At 39.8% G+C, this 22937-nt stretch overlaps 1 protein-coding gene across 4 annotated transcripts in view; it reads left to right on the top strand.

Annotated features, from left to right (window-relative positions):
• The window catches only part of NCOA1 (nuclear receptor coactivator 1), a 100749-nt gene extending 77812 nt beyond the window's left edge, over nt 1–22937 (top strand). The window contains exons 16-20 of one of the 4 annotated variants that reach the window (XM_004745927.3): nt 6528–6702; nt 12112–12295; nt 16581–16670; nt 20380–20436; nt 20525–20667. In XM_004745927.3, the coding sequence (XP_004745984.1) occupies nt 6528–6702; nt 12112–12295; nt 16581–16670; nt 20380–20424 (494 nt within the window). In that variant the 3' untranslated portion in view covers nt 20425–20436; nt 20525–20667. Of the gene's footprint in view, nt 1–6527; nt 6703–12111; nt 12296–16580; nt 16671–20379; nt 20437–20521 lie in introns of all 4 variants that reach the window. The other 3 variants (XM_004745926.3, XM_004745923.3, XM_004745924.3) reach the window with 3 other exon arrangements.

Here is a 22937-nt window from a genome sequence, read left to right as displayed (position 1 = left end):
AGACAGCACCAGAATTCTCAAAGATCTTTTACTCAAAATTATGTCACATCAGTTCCTTTGTCCTCAAGACAATGAAGTCATCTTTGGCTGGTTTACATCGCTGACACTATCTGTATGGGCAAGAAACGGATTATAAATCTATATTTTAATAATAATATTGTCTGAACCTTTTGAAGGCCACTTTCATGTGTCTTAAGATTTCTGTATGCAGAGAACTTGACAAGGCTTTTTCACTTTATTCTGGCCTGCAGAAGTACTTCCTCCAGCATTAGAAGACCTGTGTCGTTACCTGGTTCTCCACTCCTCTTCCAAAATGGCAGCTTAGCCCACGCAGCAAATAGACTCTTAGTAGCATTCAGAATATTGATTACAGAGCCTTAAATCAAAAGATTTGTCTCATTCATTGGCAAAATAAGAAATAACTATGAGTAACCCAAACATTAGTAAATTCCCCAAGGATTCTTTTCTCTTAAGAAACAGAGAAATAAAAACAGTACTTATGCCCATTTTCAGTTATGTTCCTCAGCACCTCTTCTCTGGAAGACCAAGAAAGAATTTCGTATCCCTCTTCTGTTTCTTGACAAAGCCACCTAGAAAGGCAGTTCTTCAGAACCCCATTTCCAATGAAGTTGACAAGATTTCTTTCAGAGTTGTGTTCTCCTCTTTGAGCTACTGCCATGTCAGTGTGTACACAGTGGTTGAGATCATGAGTGGTGGGGCTTACTTCTCTAGGCGACAGAACTGGATGTGTTGCTTCCCATCATAAGCGCTCTATCTGGTACCTGATTTTTCTTCTAGTCCAAATTTAGATTGACAGAAAATGCTTTTCACAACATAAGAATTCATCGTTGATCAAATCAGCATTCCTACTACAAACAAAACCCAGACGCTGGGTGCGATAGAGAGTAGTTGTTTCATCCAGTTGCAAATTGAAATAAAATGACAGAGCCTGAAGTTCTTTCGTGAACTACTTCAAAATAATGGGGTGGGGGGAGTGGTCAGGTTTTCTGGAGAACAAAAGAACATTTAAAGAGGCAGTGTTTTTAAATGTCTTCCATTGTGCTAAGTTATAAACTCATTCCAACATTATCAATAACCTGGTAAAAAGCTTCATGACCAGGTTTTGTGTGAGTACAAATGCAAGTTCTGGAAAAGTTTCAACCTTTGCAAATGAAGACTTCTTTTAGAAGAAAAAAAAAAAAACCACCACATGTTTTTTAAATAAAATCTTACTGTAACACAGTCCTCCTCTTTAGTTTATGTGTGATAATACATAATGTGGTTGGCTTCATACACAGAGTTGAATTGTACCAGGAACCTTATGACCTGCAAAACCAAAAATATTTCCTATCTGGTCCTTTGCAGAAAAAGTTTTTGTGTTAATTGATATTAGTAAGACTAAAGGTTGAATTCATTAACTTAGCTTTAGTCCTTTGCTTTGGCATCTTTTAGCTTAGTAGGGGCCCAGAGTAAATGAAGGAATATGTGAATAATAGTAATGACAGAGTATGCTCTCTTTTATTTCTGAAAACCAAAAATATTTCTAGACTATCAAGCCATAATGATGAGTGCACAAGAACAGAATTAGACATTTACAATTTATTTAGGGGCCCCTGCGTGGCTCGGTCGGTTAACCGCCTACCTTTGGCTCTTGTCGTGATCTCAGGGTCCTGCGACCAGTCCCCACATTGGGCTCCCTGCTCAGCAAGGAGTCTGCTTCTCCCTCTGCCTCTTTTCCCCATTTCTCCCATTCATGCTCTCTCTCAAATAAATAGGTAAAATCTTAAAAACAAAACAAAACACACACACACACACACACACACACACAAATCCTGCATTTTTTAAAAAATAAATAAAATTTATTTTATACCAAGGTGACATTTAAAGGAAATATGATGGAAATTTTTACAAAATTTTGTACCCACTCTATGAATTCCTTGAAGCTAATCCATAGCTCCTTCTGTGAACTACAGTAATGCTACTCCACCCATTCCTCCTCAGTGATCTCATCCACTCCTGTGGCTACAGTGACCTCTTCATGCTGATGACTCTCTTCTGTATCTCTAACCAGATCTCTCAGCTCTTGTGTACAACTGCCTGATGACAGACATCCTTGAATTTTCTCTCCACTAACACCCCAAACTCAGCTTGTCCAAAGTTAGACTCATCAGTTCTGCTTCCCTTCTCTCCATATCTCAGAGTTCCAGCTGTTCTAACAAATTTCTCAAGATCCAAGAAAGAATGTATACCTTGCTCTCTTTTCATACTAGGCCTTGTAATCCTATATCTGCTGTTTCAAACCAGTGTCCTTCACTCACCGGCCTCATTCTTGTTCCTCCCTTCTCTCAGAACTGTCTCCTCTGGGAAGCCTTCCCTGACCACTCCCAATCATAGGCACTCACCACTCTGTCTTACACTCACTTGTTCACCTAGCTGCCTTGCTTTTTAAATAGCAAGTTTCTTGACTGAGCAAAGTGTGATCTTTTTAGTTTCTCAGTTGCCTAGCACAGAGGTCTGGCAGGGAGAGTAGGTGCTCAATGAACCTTCGTGAAGTAAATGAATGGAAGGATGAATCCTGGTTCTGGTTGCTGCTGCCAATGGCTGTAATGCTATTTATGGTCCAGCAGGGAGGCTTAGCATAGTTTAGGTGAAGACAGAATTATCGTAATTTTGGAAGGAACTAGATTGTCTGGTCCAAGGAATCCAAGGTCCAGTGTGGTGGCAGAACCTGAACCAGAACTCTGTCTACCCCTCCAGTTCCTTATTTACAAGCTGGTTCTCTCTACTAAAACTAGGTCAGCTGATAAGGAACAATTAGAATGTGAAATGAGTCCAGAAAGAAATGTCAAAAAGTATGCTGATATACTTGCAATCTCTTATTTATTGTTTAACTTTGATTCTACAGAATAATGTCCAGAATATGAGAAGTATCTCTCCTGCCCTCACATACATATTTTTCTGAAAGAAACTATTTCCTCATTAACAAGATTATAAATGCATTAAGAACAGACAAGTATTTTTTCAAAGATCACAACCAAAATAGTTAAATTATAGAGTTTATATAGAGATAGTCTGCATAATTCTATATGCATAACATAGAAATGATGAAGATGGGGGGAAAACACCCATCTTCTAGAGTCATAAATGAAAAATTAACTTCTCCTTATATTCTTAGTCAAAATTATTAAGAGATTAAATTACAGATGGAGGAAGCAACAGAGAGAAAATATATAGCTTTATTTATAATAGTCTTTACCAAGAAAAATAAACATTTGATGAAAGAAAAAAACTATAGAAAATTTACAGTTGGCTCTATTTTCACAGAAAATGTAAAATATTTTTAAAATTGTAGCCTACAAAAAACCAAAAGGAATAAATTAACTACATCTCTGGCCATATTAAACAAACAAAAGGAGAAAAGTTATAATAATGGTGGCAAAACATAGAATATACGATTATATTTATAGAGAGACATTAAGGACATAGAGACATGCTTATGATATAATCATAAGGGAAAGAAGCAGGTCACAAAAATGTGTTAGATTTTTTAAATAAAGATTTGAATGAATTATACTAAATTATGGATAATCAGATTATGACATTCTTCTCTGCACTTTTAAAACTTTCTGTATCTCAAAAGTATTTAACTATGAAATGTATTTTGTCAGGAAAAAAATACAAAGTGCTAGCATAACAGAAATCATTTTTAAAAATCCATTTTTACCTTTTAAACTGTTAGGACTTCCACTTTGGGCTAAGTTGGAGTAACAGGAGCCAGATTTATTCCCCCATCTGAAACAAACAAAAAGATCAAAGTACATCGAACTATAGTTTTTGATATTATCCAGACTATGCTGCATGGAGAGGGAGTCCAAAAGGAACCAGTAGTCTCCCTGAGTTGAGCCCATGGAGCTGGGAGTCTAGGAAGGCCAAGGCAACTCGAGGTCTCAGGGCACAGGACCAGAGAAGAGAGAGCCACAGGGAACTGCAAGGATGTACACAGGGTCCCACTCAGATTTTGTGTGTGTGTTTGTGTGTGCTCGCACAACAAACCAAGGCCAGGGAAAACCACCTGGAAAGATTATAGGGAACAATCTACAAAGTTCGCACAGGGCCAACTTCTCTTCCCACCAGCCAGAATAGAAAACCTCATGATTCATGGGGTGTCAAGTAAGATACTCAGAAGGGTTTTGTCTCAGTAGCAGACAAAATAAGCCCTAACCTTTGCTTTTGTCTCTTGACACACAAGACCCAAAAGGATTAAACTGTCTCCATGTAACCTAACTACAACCCAGATAAAGGTTGAAAATACTTAAAGGGCATTTAGGGGTACCTGAGTGGCTCAGTTGTTTAAGCATCCAACTCTTGATTCCAGCTCAACTCATGATCTCAGGATCATGAGATCGAGCCCTGCTTCAAGCTCCTTTGTCAGGCTCCACTCTGGACATGGGACCTGCTTAAGACTCTCTCTCTCCCTTTTCCTCTGCCCTGCCACCCCCTTTCACATGCACCCACTCTTTTTTCCTCCTTCTTAAAAAAAAATCCAGCACCTAACAAGGTAGAATTCACAAGGTCTGGGATCTAGTCTTTTATTACCAGGCATGCAGAGATGCAGTATAATAAAACCAATAACGAGGAATAAAATCTGTCATTGAAACCAACACAGACACACACAAATGATAAAATGAGTAGACAAGACATTGAGACAATTAAAAAGTATACAATTATTCTATATGTTCAAAAAGCTAGAGGAAAGCTTGAACATATTAAGTAAAGTCAAGGACAATATAAATAAAATCAAAATCAACTTCTGGAAACAAACTACAGTGTCTGCGATGAAAAATATACTAGATGGGATAACAGAGATATTAGACATTACAAAAGAAAAAATTAGTGAACTTGAAGACATAACAATGGACACTGTCAAAATGAAATCAGAAAAAAACTGAAACGATAGCAGGTTCACTCCAAATTGACCTTACACAAAGCAAATCAAAATGTCAATATGCTTTTTGGAGAATTGACAAGCTTCTCCTAAAATTTATATGGAAATACAAAGGATCCAGTGTAGCCAAGACAGTTTTGAAAAAGAGAGCCAACTTGGATGACTGTCATTTCAAAAATTACCATAAAGTCACATCAGTCAAGGGGTGCCTGGGTGGCTCAGTGGGTTAAAGGCTCTGCCTTCAGCTCGGGTCATGATCCCAGGGTCCTGGGATCGAGCCCCACACCAGGCTCTCTGCTCAGCGGGGAACCTGCTTCCTCCTCTCTGCCTGCCTCTCTGCCTATTTTTGATCTCTGTCAAATAAATGAATAAAATCTAATTTAAAAAAATTTTTTTAGAAGATTTAGAAAAAGTCACATCAGTCAAGACAATATAGCATTCATACAAGTATGGACATAGAGACCACAGCAACAACCTAAAAATTCAGAAGTAAATTGTTAATATTACGGCCAGCTGATGTTTTTAAAACGATTGTATCAATAGCTGCTAATAAGCATCATCCTGCCCAGGAAGGAACAAACTACCAATAAATGCTGCAGAATGGTCAAACCTCAGAAACATTATCTAAGTGAAAGAGGCCAGACCCAAAAGATCTCATGTGATTACATTTATATGAAATTGCCCCCAAAATGCACACCTGTCAAGACAGAAAGCAGATCCATGGTTGCCTGAGGCTGGGGTAGGAGAGGGGAATGACTGCTGACAGGCATAGGGGGGACATGAGGGGAATGAAAATGTCCATACTCGACTGTGCTGATGGTTGCACAGCTCCATAAATGGACTACAAGTCACTGAGTTGTGCAGTTCGGTGGGTAAATTTGAGGTGGCATAGGTGATACCTCAGTAAAGCTTAAAGAAAAAGGACAGGGAAAGAAGAGCCCACAGAGATGACTGAGGCATGGACAACAAAGCTCTTCTCATTTTTCATTTCACACGCGTTTGTTTTGCCTTTTTCCTTTCCTAATTTATTTTTATTACACAAGTAATCTGTCATGTATATTCATGTACATTTTTGCACTTAAAAACTCATGTAAGGGGCACCTGGGTGGCTCAGTGGGTTAAAGCCTCTGCCTTCAGCTTAGGTCATGATCTCAGGGTCCTGGGATCGAGCCCTGCATCAGGCCCTCTGCTCAGTGGGGAGCCTGCTTCCCCCCTCTCTGCCTGCCTCTCTGCCTACTTGTGATCTCTCTCCCTCTGTCAAACAAATAAATAAAATCTTTTTTAAAAATCCATGTAAGCAAAAAGAATAGAAAAAAAATTATACATAATCCTGGAACCGAAATCAATATGTTAGTGATGCATTCTTGCAGACTTATTTTATGTTTACTTCTCTGTTTATACTCTTAATTTCTTGCCTTATTTTGAAGAGACTGAAATGTTTTCCCTGCTCTATTGAATAGGCTGTTTCTAATTATATCATGAATTATATCATGACAGATCCTTGTGGGAGTGGGGGGTTCTCTTTTATAGGGTTAATACATTTATAGTATAGTCACATAAATTAATTTATGTCAATTTGCAGGAATGGTTCCCCAAGGTGAGGCAAACTTCGCTCCATCTCTGAGCCCCGGGAGCTCCATGGTGCCCATGCCGATCCCTCCTCCTCAGAGCTCTCTGCTCCAGCCAACTCCGCCCTCGTCTGGGTACCAGTCACCAGACATGAAGGCCTGGCAGCAAGGTGCAATGGGAAACAACAAGTAAGTAAGTTTTTGAATATGAGCATCCCTGGTCTCCGCAGCACATAAGAACAGTTGTGCCGTGACGATCGGAATAGAAGAGGGCTGGCTGCTTCCAGTTGCAAGCTCATGGAACTGAATTTTACATGATAGCAAAGAGAAATAACTTCTGAATCCTCTAAGTTTCAAGTCATTTTTAAGGTAAATGTGTGTGTTTACAGTGCAGAAAAGTGGTCTAGTGGCCCCCAATCCCCCATCTCACTGTCAGCGCACCTGAAGAACTTGATCATGTGTGAAACGGAGCTTCCCTGGGACGGAGGTAGAAATGGGTACTTAAAAAAAAAAAAAGTGTTATTTATAAAAACACTTTAAAAATTCGAAAAATCTAAAGTAAGAATGGCTAAATATCAGAATTCACTAGAGCCTAAAGAGTGGGCACACAGGCTTTACCCCTCTCGGCATGTTTCAGAGATCTCGTGGCAACAGTAGAGGTTTTGTGGCTTCTCAGGCTGTTCTGCCTCAGCCAGCTCTTTGAATCTCTAGATTTTCAGTGGCCTCATCTTGCCCATTCTGCTCTGAATTATCTCACTAATGTCATTTTCCCCCCAATCCTGGCTGCTGAACTTTTCACACTTCACTTGAGTTTTATAAGGCTTTTAATTAGGTTGTGTCTTGGTTCTAATGACAGGGAAACCGTTTGATCTGACAACATAATAAGTGAGGCAGTTAAAGTTGAAAACTTAAGACCATATTCTCCTAAAGTTCACTGAAAGGTGAGAGGAAGTCTTCCAGTTAGAGAACTGTGGAGCTCTCAGTGAGGACTGTGTGTAAATTAGGTAGAAATGAAACTGCCTATATAACATGCAAGAAGAATTTAGACTCCTAATATGTTCTAATCCCAGCTTACTAAATTCACTTTAGATTCCACGGTCCATGGGTATCGTGATTCCTTTACAGACACTCTCCACTCCCTTGGCCAGCTCTCCTTCTGCTGCACTTGGCCGTGCTAGCAAGATGCTTCCTAATGAAATCCAGCTAAACTCTAGCTCCATGCCCACATCTAAGCATTTAAATGTGTCTTGGAAAAAACACAGTCCCACTGACAGTTCTGCTCCCTTTTACAGTTAAATACCCTAAAAGACTCTGAGCACTTCTCCTTTCCTTGCTGACCAGTCGGGCTTTCATCCCCACCGCTCTAGCACCAGTACTCTTGTCCAGGTTGGCAGTGTCCTCCACAGTGACAGGTGCGGTGACTGCTGGTAGCATTTGCATTTGTTCTTTCTTGACGCTCCTCCTTCATTTAGTTTCTGGAACAGCTTTCTCTCTTGAGAAAGGTCACTCTCACCCTGTTTCTCATTGTCCTCTGCTGGATCTTCCTCATCTCCCCGAGCTCCATTTGAGGGCCTCAGAGCTCATTCTGTCCACTTGCTCCCTTGGTTATGCTGTCCAATACGATTACGCATCCCTATCTCAGTGTCTATGACTCCCCAGTTTAAATCTCCAGCCCAGGGACACCTGGGTGGCTCAGTCAGTTAAGCGTCTGCCTTCAGCTCAGGTCACGGTTCCAGGGTTCTGGGATTGAGCCCTGCCTTGGGCTTCTTGTTCAGCAGGGAGCCTGCTTCTCCCTCTGCCTGCCACTCCCCCTGCTTGTGTGTGCTCTCTCTCTCTCTCTCTCTAACAAATAAAATCTTTTAAAAGACAAAGTCTCTAAATCCCAGCCCAGGCTTCTCCCTGAACACCATACTATATGTATAACCACCTAATCTCTATCCCTCTCAGAAGTCTAATAGGCTCTCTGGCTCACCATGACAAAATCTGAAGGGGTGTCGTCCCCCCGCCAAAACCTGCTCCTCTCCTACTGTTCCCCGTCTCAGTGAACAACAACTTTATTCTCCCAGTTATGCAGAGAAAACCTCTTCTCTCATATCCCACATCAGACAGCCCGTCAGCAAATCATGTCAGCTTCTTAGCTCTCCCTTCTTCCCTGTCCCATGTGCAAGCCACCACTGTCTTTTTTCCAGACTGTCGAAGGAGTCTCCTGTCTCCTGTCTTCGACCCTTGCTCCCTGGCAGTGTAATCACGTGGTAGCCTGCGTGATGCTCTTCAGACATGAGCAGCATGGCAGTCCTCTCCTCAAAACTCACCAACTTACTCAGAGTGCAGAATGGGGCCCGGGAAGCCCACATAATCCTGTTCCTGGGTCCCTTTCTGACCTCAGCTGCTATTCCCATCACTCAGTCTGCATACTGGTGTCTGTTTATTCTTCTGTTCCTCACATGTGCCAAGTACATTGCAAACTCAGGGCCTTTGCGTTTTTAAATCCCTCTGTCGGAATGTTCTTCTCACAGTGGCCACATGGTTTGCTCTCTCACACTTCAAGTCTCTCCTTAAATGTCAGCTAATTAGACATAGATATTAAATGTCACCATATTAAAGCTCCCTGATCATCATTTCTAAAACAACAGCGGTTTCCACCCCCTCGTCCCTTTTTTCCCTTCTATATTTCTCTCTATGGTACTTAACACCCGACATATTGTGTGTTGGTCCTTTTGTTTATGGTCTGTCTCCTCCAACTAGAATATAATCATCCTAAACACAGGACTTTGTTTTTGTTTACTTGCGTATGTCCATCCTTTAGAACAGGTGAGCCCTTACTATACATTTATTGAGTGAACAAGGACAAAAATTCTCTGTCCTGCCTCAATCACTTCTTGAGTTCAGATTCAAATGTGGGCTTGAATTTTTGTTGTACTTTAACAGTTTTTGTGAACTTTGACTTTACCAAATCATTTGGAAAAAAAAAAAATAGTTGTCACGAAGTCTCTAAGCATTCACATTTGCTTATTTGCTTCATGTGTAAAGGCTTATTAGTGGACACAGGTAGCATGGATTTGTGACCCCTCGCTGTTTCTCTTGAACAGTGCAGGGTACCACAAGGAACAGGGGAAACTGCCCTTGCTGTGAACTTACCAAGAGTCCAGTGGGTGACGGCAGTAAAGGGACAAAAGTAATACATGAAACAAAGAATCACTTAGTAGAATGATGTAATAGAGTTCAGAGACTGTGTAATGTGATTCTTTTTCATGATCTCTCCAGTCAAGAAAAATAAAGGGTTAAACCCAGCCTCTTTGTCCTGGAACAGTGCAGGTTTGTGTGTAACACTAGTCGCCAGGGAGAGTCTGAGCACTTATTAGCATTTTAAAGGCTAGGAAGGCCTGTTGTTTAACCCTTTGTTTTTAGACTTCTAGGACCTGGAGCGGCTCCGTGCTTGCTAACAATACCTCCAATACCTATGGCAGCCATTGTGGCTGAAGTCTTCATCTTTACTTTCCCCCACACCGTGATTTAGGGGCTTCCAAATCCCTGGTGCTAGCCGAAAAAACTGTAGTAACTGACATGGGGCTGACCGGGAAAGCAGAGGGAGGGAGGTGAACCCCACCCCCCTGTCATTTCTGAGACCTAGAGCAGTGACTGGTGCTGCAGAGGGCTTGGTCTTCTTCCCATAGTGGAAGAAACTGAAATGGAACTGTTGGCAAGAGCAGTTTGAATGAACTTAAGCTAATATAAGTCCCAAGTATAAATGTGAAAAGAAATTAAATCTTGAACTTTTTTTCACTAAGTATGACATCATTGCAGTCCTTGAAGCTTCTGCATGCATTAACTTACAGAGCCCTGAGCTGAGCCTCCGCAGGGCTGATTTATGGATCAGTTGACAAATGAGCATTGTCTGGGGTAGAAATGTTCTCATTAGGAAATGGGCAGTGAACTAATGGGTTTTTCCTCACCTTTAGTTGTGGGGGCACTGCCTCACAAGCATACACACTGTAGAGACGTTAATGGTTCAAAGATGTATTACTGACCATTTCCTAGGCATAGAATTTTCTTTGAGCATTTGTGTTTTATAATTACTTGGGGAAAATTTGCTGCTTTTCTTCAGACATGATGAATAGGCTGTTTCTCAGTATGTTAATTTTAGTGTGATTACCTTAATCTACCGGAAACGATAAATGTCAGTACATCCTGTTTACCTCCCAGGAGGGAGCAAGGAATATAGGGATAGATAAGCCATTGATGGGGTAAATAATATTTAGAAATCAAATTCTCCAGAATTAACCTTAAAATAGGTGGGATTTTACTAGCAGTTTATTATTTAACAACTGATAATCATAAAACATTTGGTGTTTTGTAGAACTTATAAAAGACACAATTCATATCATTTTCCTTTAGATGTGTATATATATGTATCATTTAGAATTTCAGAGTTCAAATATAAAGTTTCAAGTTGTATTTACTTGCTGTTTATTTCATACTGTTCTACCTACTAAGAGAAATAGGCCAGACTATACCAACAGTCCAGAACGAGGCCATAAAGAAGGCAATCAGTAAAATAAGCCCTCTGAAAAACATAACTGCATTTTGCTTCTGGAAAAGACATAAAGCCATGTTCTAGCCTGAGAAGACCTTTGGGATCTTTAAAAACATTACATTTGCCAAATAGAAATATCTGGTTATATTCCTCTTAGTTTATAGCATAGTGAAAACAACCAGAAGCTGAATCCTTGAGAAGCAACAGCGTCTCTAGAACATTGAATAAAGGCCCTTGAGTCTTAATGTGCATGAAAAGTTAGAAATGTGACTGTCTGTGCCCATCCTCAGAAACTGATTCATTAGGGCTGGAGTAAGGCCTGGGAGTCCCAGTTCTCAGAGTCTGAGGAAATTCTCTTCAGATGGTGTTTTTCTATAAATAAGAAGCAGTCCATACCTCATCAGTTGACAGCACTGAGTAATAATAACCCATGTTCATAATTCACTCATCACCAGATATTTACTGAGTGCTTGCCATGTGTCACTTATTACTAGAGACAAGGAATGAGTGGAACAAGATAGTAGTGTTTGCCTGAAGTGTTAGTCCAAGAAGATATATAAGCAATCACAATATAAAACTCCATCATTGAATCATTGATTCCTTTGTTCATTCATTCGTTGAGCAGTTATTAAACATACATATCCCAGGCATTTTGCTTAAATAGAGTATTCTTGGTTTAGGAAGATAAAATGATATAAAAAATTTCAGAATGATTTTGATTGTTAAATGAGTGCATTTCAGTTATCTGGAAGACGTACTTATGTGGAAAACTTTTTTTTCTTAATTATTCACCTAATTGGAATTTCACAACTCTGATATGAAGCCAGATGATTGTAACTTAAAATGAGCTCTTTGTAGCTATTAAATCCTTTGGGCAGAGTTCAAAATTCATCTCAATTACGCTCAATTTCTATATATTGTAATAAGATGAAGTCTTATATGTAATTTAAGAATGTAATGTCTTTTCTGTGGAGTTTTATCTAATACTTAAGAAACAGAGTCCAGTATGCTACGCCCATGTTCACGATCCGTGGATGTAATTGGGCTTGTTTTTGAGTTAACAGTGTGTTCAGTCAAGCTGTCCAGAACCAGCCCACGCCTGCGCAGCCAGGAGTGTACAACAATATGAGCATCACCGTGTCCATGGCAGGTGGAAACACAAATGTTCAGAACATGAACCCAATGATGGGCCAGATGCAGATGAGCTCTTTGCAGATGCCGGGAATGAACGCTGTGTGCCCTGAGCAGGTAAGTGGCGCAGCTGGCACACTCGCCACACACACACACTCCCCCCCTCCAGACCATACCACAGGTCATTCCTCCAGGGAAAATCAGGTATGTTCAGTTACTCGTCAAAAATGACTGTACTGTGGGGCGCCTGGGTGGCTCAGGGGGTTGAGCCTCTGCCTTCAGCTCGGGTCATGATCCCAGGGTCCTGGGATCGAGCCCCGCATCGGGCTCTCTGCTCAGCAGGAAGCCTGCTTCCTCCTCTCTCTCTGCCTGCCTCTCTGCCTACTTGTGATCTCTGTCTGTCAAATAAATAAATAAAACCTTTAAAAAAAAAAATGACTGTACTGGGTGGAGATGTGTGTCAGTTATTTCTTAGTAGCGCTAGGGGGAAAGACACACTTCTTTGACTTCCCACCATCTTTTGATAGCTACTACCTCCTAAGATATACAATGGAAATTTTGACAGACCTTATAAGATTTTACTCTCAAAAGAGATTGTATTGTTTTTGATTTATTGTAAAATGATACAGGGGCATCTGGGTGACTCAGTTGGTTAAGCATCCAACTCTTGATCTCCACTCGGGTCTGGATCTCAAGGTCATAAATTCAGGCCCTGCGCTGGGCTCCACGCTGGGCATGGAGCCTACTTAAAAATAAATAAAATAAAATAAAATAAAATGATACATATAATACATTGACTTGGAACTTACCCCTTTACATTTGGAACACATTTTCTTCACTTTTTCCTTTCATTTCAACAAACATTTATTCCATACTTACTATATACAAAGATAGCTCTGTGGGAGGTAATATTAACAAGTTGGGGAGACACAACATAAACAAAGATCAGTTGAATAATAGGACAAAACCGCTGCGTTAAGAGACAGACCTCCATAGGACCGTAAATATTTGTGTCGTATTAGGGATATGTGCAATTAACTACTGAGGGTTTAAAGGAAAAGCCGCATGATTAGGAAAGCCTTCTGGGAAGGTTTGCCTAAGAAAGAGAATAGAAAAAAACATTCAAGACTTGTCACAGCATAACCTTAGCAAGGGATAGAAATTGAAAAGTCTCATGAACGTTAAGGGAACATTGATATTATATTTAAAGCAGAATTTATGTGGTAAGCTTTTTAGACCTGCTGTAAGCCATCTAAATGTTTTAGAGTTTACCCCGAGACTCCTGAAGATTTTTAAGGATAGAATGACTGAATGACTAAATTCAAAATGATATTTAAGAAGATCATTGGGGTACCTCCCTGTAGTTACTGTTCTCATTTTCAGCAACCACAAAGTAGACTGTGACCATGTAGCCATAATTTGTAGCAAGTCTTAAAAACATGTAAACCCTGATTACCTTTTCTATAGAATCCCTTTTTGATGTGAATTTTATTTAGAAAACTTTCTGTTCCCCAGATACTCTATAGTAAGTCCCTAAGGAGTTTAACAAGGAAAAAGAACAACTTAGTGATTCATTTCTTGTGCAAAATAGAAGACCTAAATAGTATTGTATCTTGTCCTTGTTCTTATTGTTCAGTTATTAGAATTTTTCGCCATCTCCAGCAGATTAAAATAATGAAAAATACAATGAATTAGGTAAAAAAATATTATACTTAAAGCATATTTCTTATTTAGTTGGGTCTTGCTTTCTCAGTTCGACAGTCCGCAGCTTTTAATTGGAGTGGTTAGCCCATTGACATGTAATGTGATTATTGATGTTGTTGAATTTAAATGTCTCACAATTTGGGGGGTTTTGTCTCATCTTTTTTTTTTTTTTTTTTTTTTTGTTCCATCTCTTGCCTTTCTTTGGTTTAATTGAACATTGTAATTCATGTTATCTCCTTTGATGGCTTATTAGCTATATATAACTCCATTTTGTTATTTTAGTGGTTGCTTCCGAGCTTAGAGCATGCATCTCTCACGTAGCATCATGTCCTTTCCGACGCTATGAGAACCACCTGGTGTATAAAAACCACACAGCTCTCAACTTCCATTTCTCCCCTCCTGCACTGTCGTTACCATACATATCGTGTCTACATCTGGCATATACCCCACATGCTTTTACTTTAAACAGTTACTTTTTTTTTTTAATTTAAAGAAGCACTTTTATACTTACCTGTGTAGTGATTTACAGCAGTCTTCATTCCTTTGTGGAGACCCCAGTTTCCAGCTTGGTATCGTTTTCCTTCTGCATGAAGGTCTACCTTTAGCATTTCTTACAGTCGGCCGCCGCTGAATTCTTTCAGCTGAGACTGACTGAGAAAGTTTTTGTTTCACCTTCATCTTTTTTTTTTTCACCTTCATCTTTGAAAGGTTTATCTCCCCCGAATTTTAGGTTGATTTTAGTTTTAGCTTCAGTACTTTAGAGATGTTGCTTCACTACAGTATTTCTGATGCCTTATCCCCTGGCATTTTCTCTTTGTTCCTCTGTACGGGATTGATTTTTCTCCCGCTCTGGTTGCTTTCAAAAAAGGTTATTCTCTTTGTCACTGGTTTTAACCAATTTGATTACAATATGCCTTAGTGATTGTTTTCATGGTTCTTGTGCTTGGAATTCATTGAGCTTCTTGATTTATGGATATATAATTTTCATCAAATTTGGAAAACTATTGACCATTGTTTCTTCAGATACTTTTTCTGTCACCACCCACCTCCTTTCCTTCAGAGACTCTTAATTACACACAGACACACATTATATTAGATTATATTATATTCATATATACATATTATGTACATATATACATATACATAAAAGTTGGCCACTTGAACTTATCCCACAGCTCACTGATTCCCTGGGTTTGGGGACCATGTGGGGAGGGTAACAAGGTCAATCGTTTTTTTCTCTGTGTCTTTTATTTTAGATACCTTCTATCGCTGTAGGTTTAAGTTCATTAATCTTTTTCTTTCTTTCTTTCTTTTTTTTTTCAACGTCTGATCTGTTCATTTCATCTGGTGTATTTTTCATCTCAGGTATTCTGCTTTCTTCTCCAGAAAGAGAGGAAAGTCAGTTTGGACTTCTTTTATATCTTCTGTATCTCTAACATATTTAACCTTTCCGCTCCTTGAACATCTGGAAAACAGTTATTATAATAACTTTCTTAATATTCTCGTGTTCTATCATCTGTATCATTTTGGGGTTGGTTTCAGTTGACTGACTTTTCATTATGGGTCATATTTTTCTGAAAATTAACATGGTTTAGTAATTTTTTATTAGGTGCGTTTGTGAATTTTACCTTGTTGAGCTTTATTCTGGGAAATGGGTCAGTTACTTGAAACAGTTTGATCATTTCAGGTCTTGCTTTTTTTGATTAGTGGGACCAGAGCAGTGTTCAGTATATTAGGCACAGTTTACTTTGCTACTGAGGCAAAGCCTGTCTAATATACTGCTTGATACTCTATGAGTTATGTTCTTCACTCTAGCTGGCCGGATCAGGACCTATTCTCAACTCTGTGTGATCTTTGGGAATTATTCCATCAACATAGTTTTGGGGACTCTTTCCTCTGCTTTGGGTAGTTCCCTAAAATCCATTAGCGGATCAGTTCTAACTTGGAGACTCAAGGGGATCCCTTTGCGGGTCTTTGGAGCTTTCTCTCTGCGTGGTTCCCTCTCCTCTGACATTTCTGTACTGTGAATTCCAGCTGCCTTGGCCATCTCAGACTTCCCGCTGCATCATCTCAACTCAGGGAGCCTGCAGGGCTCTGCCTGGGTTTCCTGTCCCCACGCTGGCTGCAGCCTGGAAATTCTCTGTACTGTGGGCTGAAGCAATTGTAGGACTCACCTCAGTTAATTTCCTAGCTCTTAGGGATCACTCTCCTTCACTGGGTTTGTCTAATGTCTTGAGTGCCTCTGTTTCATATAACTTATGCAATTTCTTCATTGATTCAGGCAGAGGATAAATCTACTTCCTATTAGTGAATCTTGACAAGAAATAAAAGCCTTTTGCTGATTAACTTTTGTGTGTATGATTTTAACTTTTTATTGAAGTATCATGTAAGAATATATAGAAAAATATACAACTCAATTAATTTTCCCAAACTGAACACACCTTTAAAGCTACCATTCAGATCAAGAAACAAAACATTATCAGCAATACCCCAAAGATTCTCTTCATGCTCCCTTCTACATCCCTCTTCACCCTGCAAAAGGAACCACTATCCTGACTTAGGACAACACAGTAAATTGCTAAGCTTTTTATTTCCGCTACACCCTATTTTCTGTCCGTGAGATTATTTTTCATGGAAGAATTTGGTCTTCATCTTAAACAACTAGCTTGTAATTTGGTCTTGTACTTATCTTTAATAGATAAATGATCCAGCACTGAGACACACAGGCCTCTACTGCAACCAGCTCTCATCCACTGACCTTCTCAAAACAGAAACAGATGGAACCCAGGTCAGTAAGAAAATTCTAAAGCCAGAGCTGCCAAATGTACTCTAGATACACAGGAAACTTTCTTTAGCATCATTTTGATTGATTAAGAGCCTGACCTTGGGAGTCAGACCTGGGTGTGAGTCCTGGTTCTAGTCTTCTTAGCTCTGTCCTCCTGGGCATGTTAGGGAGCTTCCCTGAGCTGCTACCTAACCAACAGAACTAACAAGATACCTGCTAATAGGATTGTTGAGAGGGTTAAGTGAGATAATGTTTCGAAAGGTTTAATCTGGTGGTAAAATAGGATAAAGGGATCACGAATGGTGGCCACTGGTTGTTATATGGTAAATAAGCACAATTCTCAAACTCATGTGTAATCAAAGTACCCCAAAAGATGTCAGTAAACTCAGACAAAACAGAGTGCCTGCTGTGTACTCTGCCTCCTTTTAGAAGTTTGTTTCAAAACAGTATACAGATAGCAAGGCTGGCTACTGTCCTATATTAACCTAAATTTAGAGATTTGGGATGTTTTAGCTCACTTCAGTAACTTTGATTTAGTCTTTAGTCCCTTAATAAATACATATTTTTAAGATATTCTGCAGGCATTATGGTAAGGTGGAGATACAAGGAAACATGAGACATGTTTGCCCTTTAGGTGAACTATGGGGAGAAGTGAGGAAGGAAAGTTTCATTTGTGAAATGCTTTTAATTTGCCTGGCACTGTGCTAAGCACTGTCTGCTTTATCTCATCTGAGCCTCGCTATGACCCTACGAAGGAAGCGGTATTCCTTTTGTTCACAGATGAAGAAAGAGAACCAGAGGAGATTTAACTACATGCACAATTCACAAAGCTAGAAATGGCAGAGCTGATGTTGAACCCCGGTATTTCTAACACTGAAGTTCATGCTCTTTCTGCCATACCACTTAGGGCCTGTTGAAAGATAGAACATGTGACATTAATTGTCACATTAAGAAGGCAAACTCAAATTTATAAGTTTCAAGAGCCATAGTGTTCAAAGAAAGGGGCAAATGCTGTGAGGGTCAGAAGAGCATTTCCACAGGAGCTGAACTGGGCCTTGATGAGCACAGTTGGCAAGACAAGGTGAAGGAAAAAGTGTCTGAGGCTGGAGGAGGGAGTGAGCTTGCAAGTCTAGGGGACTGGAAGTAGACGGCCCGGAGACAGGGAAACAGTAATGTCCTAGCGTGGTCGTAGGAAACCAAATTCACTGAAGCTAAAGGGTTTGCAATCAAATTTTGTAGGACTTAAAATTGGTAAAATAGATTGGGGCAGGTTTCTGGGAGCCTTGAATGCTAAACTCGGGGTTTTAGATTGAGTCCTACAGATGAAGCGTTACCCTCAGGAGGAACAGTGATACAAGCACCGGTTCAGGCTTCATCTTGAGGTGGTAGAGGGACAAGAGGAGCAGCGGACAGTCTCCTCAGGATCAGACAGACCAGCTGGGAGCCATGTCTCGAATCGGAGCCACAGGAAATAGGATCTGAGTCCTGTGAGGGTGAAGAGGGGATTTTTGTGATGGGGAAAATAAAGTCTTCATTAGAAAGTTTCCAGAGCCTCGCTCCTGCAGGGACATATACTGGGCAGCCCGACAAATTAATTAAAACTAAACAACTGAGTTTTAAAGTTCTTGAGCTCTAAGATAGCATTTAAATGAATGTGAAAACTCTGCTAGAAAATCTTATGAGTTTGGGACTCCACTCACACCACTCTTCTCCCCTGGCAAATTGTAGGATTTGTGTATGTCTTGCTTTTGCCTGTCTGTGAAGGTGTGGCAGTATGTGAAGTCCTTTGAGGTCTGGCCTAAGGCATCCTGTTTTTAAGGAGCAGTTCAAATGGCTGAAGATTGGTTTGATCGTTTCCATTTTTTTTTTTTTAATTTCAAAACAGACGATCTTCAAAACATTCTTTTTAAAGAAGCAAAATTTTCTCTAGTTTGTTTGCTCATGCCTTTCTTAAGAATGTTTTTAAGTGTTGGGGACAGAAACACCTTATGCTCTGCCCCAGTATTTCCTATGTTGAAACACATAAACATGAAATTTTACATGCTATTATTTTTTTAATCAGTTGGTGCCTAAAAGCCCTATAGCTTGTGTTCATGCCAAATTTCAGTGGCAGAATCTTCTTTCTGTTGTAGCCCATCATGCAATCTTTATTTGCTCCAGTGCTTTTCCACTTGCCAAACAGAAGCTTGGGAGTGAGTTTAATAGACATACAGAGACAGGCGTACAGGAAAGGAGAAGGAACAGAACCAAGAGAGGAGGGTCTGAAGAGGATTGTATTTGGAGAGCAGAGAACCAGGAAAGAAGAGAATATAGAGACCAGGAAAAGAAGACTTAGTAGGGGGATTGTTGACCTGGAGAGGAGAGGAGAGTCAGGGGTGGAGCTCCGGACGGAAAAGAGTAGGAAAGAGAAATTAGGAACAGAGGGGAGGGGGAGGACACAGAGATGTCGAGTGACTAGACTCGGAGAGTTGGTATATGTTAGTTGCACAAAAAAAGAGCCCAAAGAAAGAAGAAAACAAATGGGAACCTGTGGGATCCAGAAGCAAAACTTGGGAAATCAGGCAAAGGAGAAAAAACAATGCTAATCTAACCAAGGTTTAATCCACCAGGTTAAGAAGATTCAGCTCAGAGGCTGTCTGTCTTTCTGAGGGAGCGCAGAGTGGAGGTGTAGGCGGATCAAGAAGGAAGGACACTGGGGGCTGGACTGATACAGTAGTTAGAGGTCAGGATATTTGACATGTGGCCAATGAAGGTTGATGAAAACAACCTTTTATTCAATTACAATAGAAAAGTTTTCAGAAAAGCTGAGTGTAATTGACATAAATTAGTGATGAATGACCCCAAAAATGCATTGCTAAAATGCTTCACGTACCTATTGAACATGAAGCATACATTTGCCAAAGGGTTGAGACACTAACAGATGTACTTGGATGCCTTGGAAGGCATCTCAGTTCTTGGTCTGGAACATTCGCAAGTATGATACTGGCTTTAATCAGTTCTACAAATGACTTTTTAATAAGGATGGTTGTAAAAACTAACTTCTGGTTTTGTTTTCCCAATAGAAAATGCTAGAACTATGCAACTTTAGACATTTTTAAGGTATATGTGTATTATTATTGAGAGTAGCTAAAGGGAAAATTCACACTGTTCTCAGCTAGTAATTGACTGTTATTTTTAGCTTATGTGTTTAAATGAATTGTCTATCAGGAAAAATAAGTTAAATATAAAATTGTTCTACTAATATTTTGCTGTAATTCTAAAGGCAATATGTAAAAGAGCTATGTAATAGTATATTTAGATACTATGCAAATCTTCTGGACATTAACTCTAGTAATGCTCATGTCCTATTACTGAGTTGTGGTGGTTTTTATTTTGCTAATACTGGGTTAAAGCCCTTAATTTTCTAACATCATAAAGTTTTTTTTTATTCTACTAAAGTCGTCCGTAGAATGCTTTTGTAACCAGTTTCCAAATAATATATATGTGTGTATATACATTTTTTTTTCTTTTTTCTTTTTTTAAACCCACCACTGAACACCCAGACTCTGACACTGGGCTTTTCCCAATCTTGGCAATATTAGCAGTGATACTCCTTTTCATTATTGATGGCAACCCTGTAGGAGGCTTGACCATTCCAATTTTGATTTTATTTTTAAAGTGTGAACTTTCCAGAACCCTGAGCAAAATGAGTGCAGCGATTTTCTTTTTGTAGGACAAGAAGACAGAAGAGTTCTTCTCTGTGGTGACTACAGACTAGAGGAATGCTCTAGTGAGTTTCCACTTCAAGTAGTACCCACTCATAAGCCGGGGGGGCAGACCCTTCTGTCTAAACACATCTTTTATTTGTGTTCCAGCAGGTGCAACAGGTTCAGGTGTTTGCTGACGTCCAGTGTACAGTGAATCTGGTAGGCGGGGACCCTTACCTGAACCAGCCTGGTCCACTGGGAACTCAAAAACCCACGGCAGGACCACAGACCCCCCAGGCCCAGCAGAAGAGCCTCCTTCAGCAGCTACTGACTGAATAACCACTTTTAAAGGAATGTGAAATTTAAATAATAGACATACAGAGATATACAAATATATTATATATTTTTCTGAGATTTTTGATATCTCAATCTGCAGCCATTCTTCAGGTCGTAGCATTTGGAGCAAAAAAAAAAAAAAAAAAAAAAAAAAAAAAAAAAGGAATTCACTTTTGTTGGAAGATTGAGAGGTGTTTTTGTTTCTTTCTTTGTAAAGGCCTTGGATATTGAAAAAAATAACAAGGCAGAACAGTTGGACAATCTTTCTTGAGCCAAATTTAATTATTCTTATTTTTGTAATCAGTCATTGGCTTCTTATCTGGATGAAGACTTTTGGAGGAGAACCAAAATGACAAGTTCCAAGGGGAAGATGAAGCCCGGCCTCTGCTGGCTCAGTCCTGACCTTGACAAAGAAGAAGGGCCCAGTGGGGCTTTGCCTGTGCCCGTCCACCGAAGGCTGTCACGCGTGTCTAAATCAACAGCCCTCCCCTTCCCGACCCCAGGCAGCTTGTGTGTACAATCAGCTTCTTCTAGCAACTCTATATCTGTTGGCTTCAAGAGAATATTTTGCCTCCCATATGTACCCCTTCTCCTTTTTTTAAAGATGGATTTAAACCAAGATGCCTCCAGGAACGGGGACGAAATGAGTATATTCACAGAGGAATCCAAAAAATACAGTTTGGGGGAAAATGCAATAATTTTTGATGAGATGGGTGAAGGACAAGAAGCGAGTTCTGTCAATTATTGTAGATATAATTTTTCTGATTAAATCTGGGGGAAAAAAGGCAGCCTGTTCTTTCTGCTTTTATTGTATTAACAGCTAAGGTAGCTAAAGTTATTTAAAATAAAATTAAATTTATGATCCAAGTAGCTTATTTTTCCCTTTAAATCTCACTGTAAATATATTTGATTTCTTGTAGAAATTGATTTCCTTCTGTTTAATTTTATGGTTTTATTATCATACTCTTGATTTTTCTAAACTTGTGTGTGAATATATCATTGATTGAATTGCAGTTCCATTTGGCTAGTGATATTTCATTATTTTACTAACTGTGATGCCATGTATGGATTTACTTTGCGGTTCAGATCGAAATGCCACTGCCAGAAAGAGCTGTTGGAGATGAGCTGGAGCACACCGCCCTAGAATGTCCCTGGGATCCCCTACCTTGAGACAGTGTGAGGAGTTAACACCGGAAGTGCAACAGGCTACTTGTACAGAGAAAAATTAGTACTCAAAGAAAATTTTCATGTGTTTTAGATTGACTTTGGGGATTTGAATTGTCATCAGTGCAAATATAAATTTATCTATCCTACTCTGAGGCTAATTGGTACCATATTTTCCCTTTGTGTCTTGTCACTCTGCCACGTCTTGTCTCATCCTGGCCTCTGAGTCAAGGACCCAGTGAACTGCCTCTAGTTCTAGAAGTTCCACTGCAAGGCCAGGCAAGCTTGAGAAGGGTACTGTGGACGAAGCAAAGGTAGACCCCCATCACTCGCCTTTACCTGCACCCGGGCCTGTGAATGATGACTGCATCTTGACATCGTGCACCAGCTACCTCTGCTTCCACGGCAGAGCAAAGGCCATAAGAACTAACGGCGGACGAGGAGCACGGACTCAGACACCAAGGAAGAAGCCATTTCCCCAGGTCCTCCTTTGTGCATCTCAGCACCCCTACTCACAGATAACTCCATTGAACAGCATCTACTCAGAAACTATTCGGAATAAAAAGATTGCTGGAAGGGCTCACATGGGTAGCAACTATGAAACAGAAATAGGACACTCAGTTACAAACATTATCTCTTTTAGTTTTTCAGAAAATGCATCCCTGATTTCATTCATTCCCAGCTTGAACGCCCAGCCATATTACTCTAGTCCTTACCAAACTGCTCTAGGAGGTCATTTCTGTTTTGTTTGTGATACTTAGATGTGCAGACTTCAGGAAGTTCACCTTTAACTTCAGCATTCCAGATGAAGTTTCCTGACTCAGTGCTTTTGCATAAGGAACTAGTTTTAAAAAGTGGTAAGGAAAATTGGAGATGCTAATAACATCCTCCCCATCCCAGCTGCACCTTAAAGTATGCATGTCACCTTCAAGGTTTTATAATTGCACTGTTTGTTTTATGTATGTACAGATTAAAATTATTGCTACATTTGAGGAAAATAAAATTGCTTGCTTCTATGTAATTCCTGTCATTCCACAGGAAATTCACTTTTCCAGCTACTGAATAGAATTTGTTTAACAATGTC

Source organism: Mustela putorius, unplaced genomic scaffold (assembly GCF_011764305.1).
Source record: "Mustela putorius furo isolate JIRA1106 unplaced genomic scaffold, ASM1176430v1.1 tig00000281_pilon_pilon_pilon, whole genome shotgun sequence".
Lineage (NCBI taxonomy): Eukaryota > Metazoa > Chordata > Mammalia > Carnivora > Mustelidae > Mustela > Mustela putorius.
The sequence above is the reverse complement of the archived record's forward strand: the minus strand, read 5'-3'. Positions and strand labels throughout refer to the sequence as shown.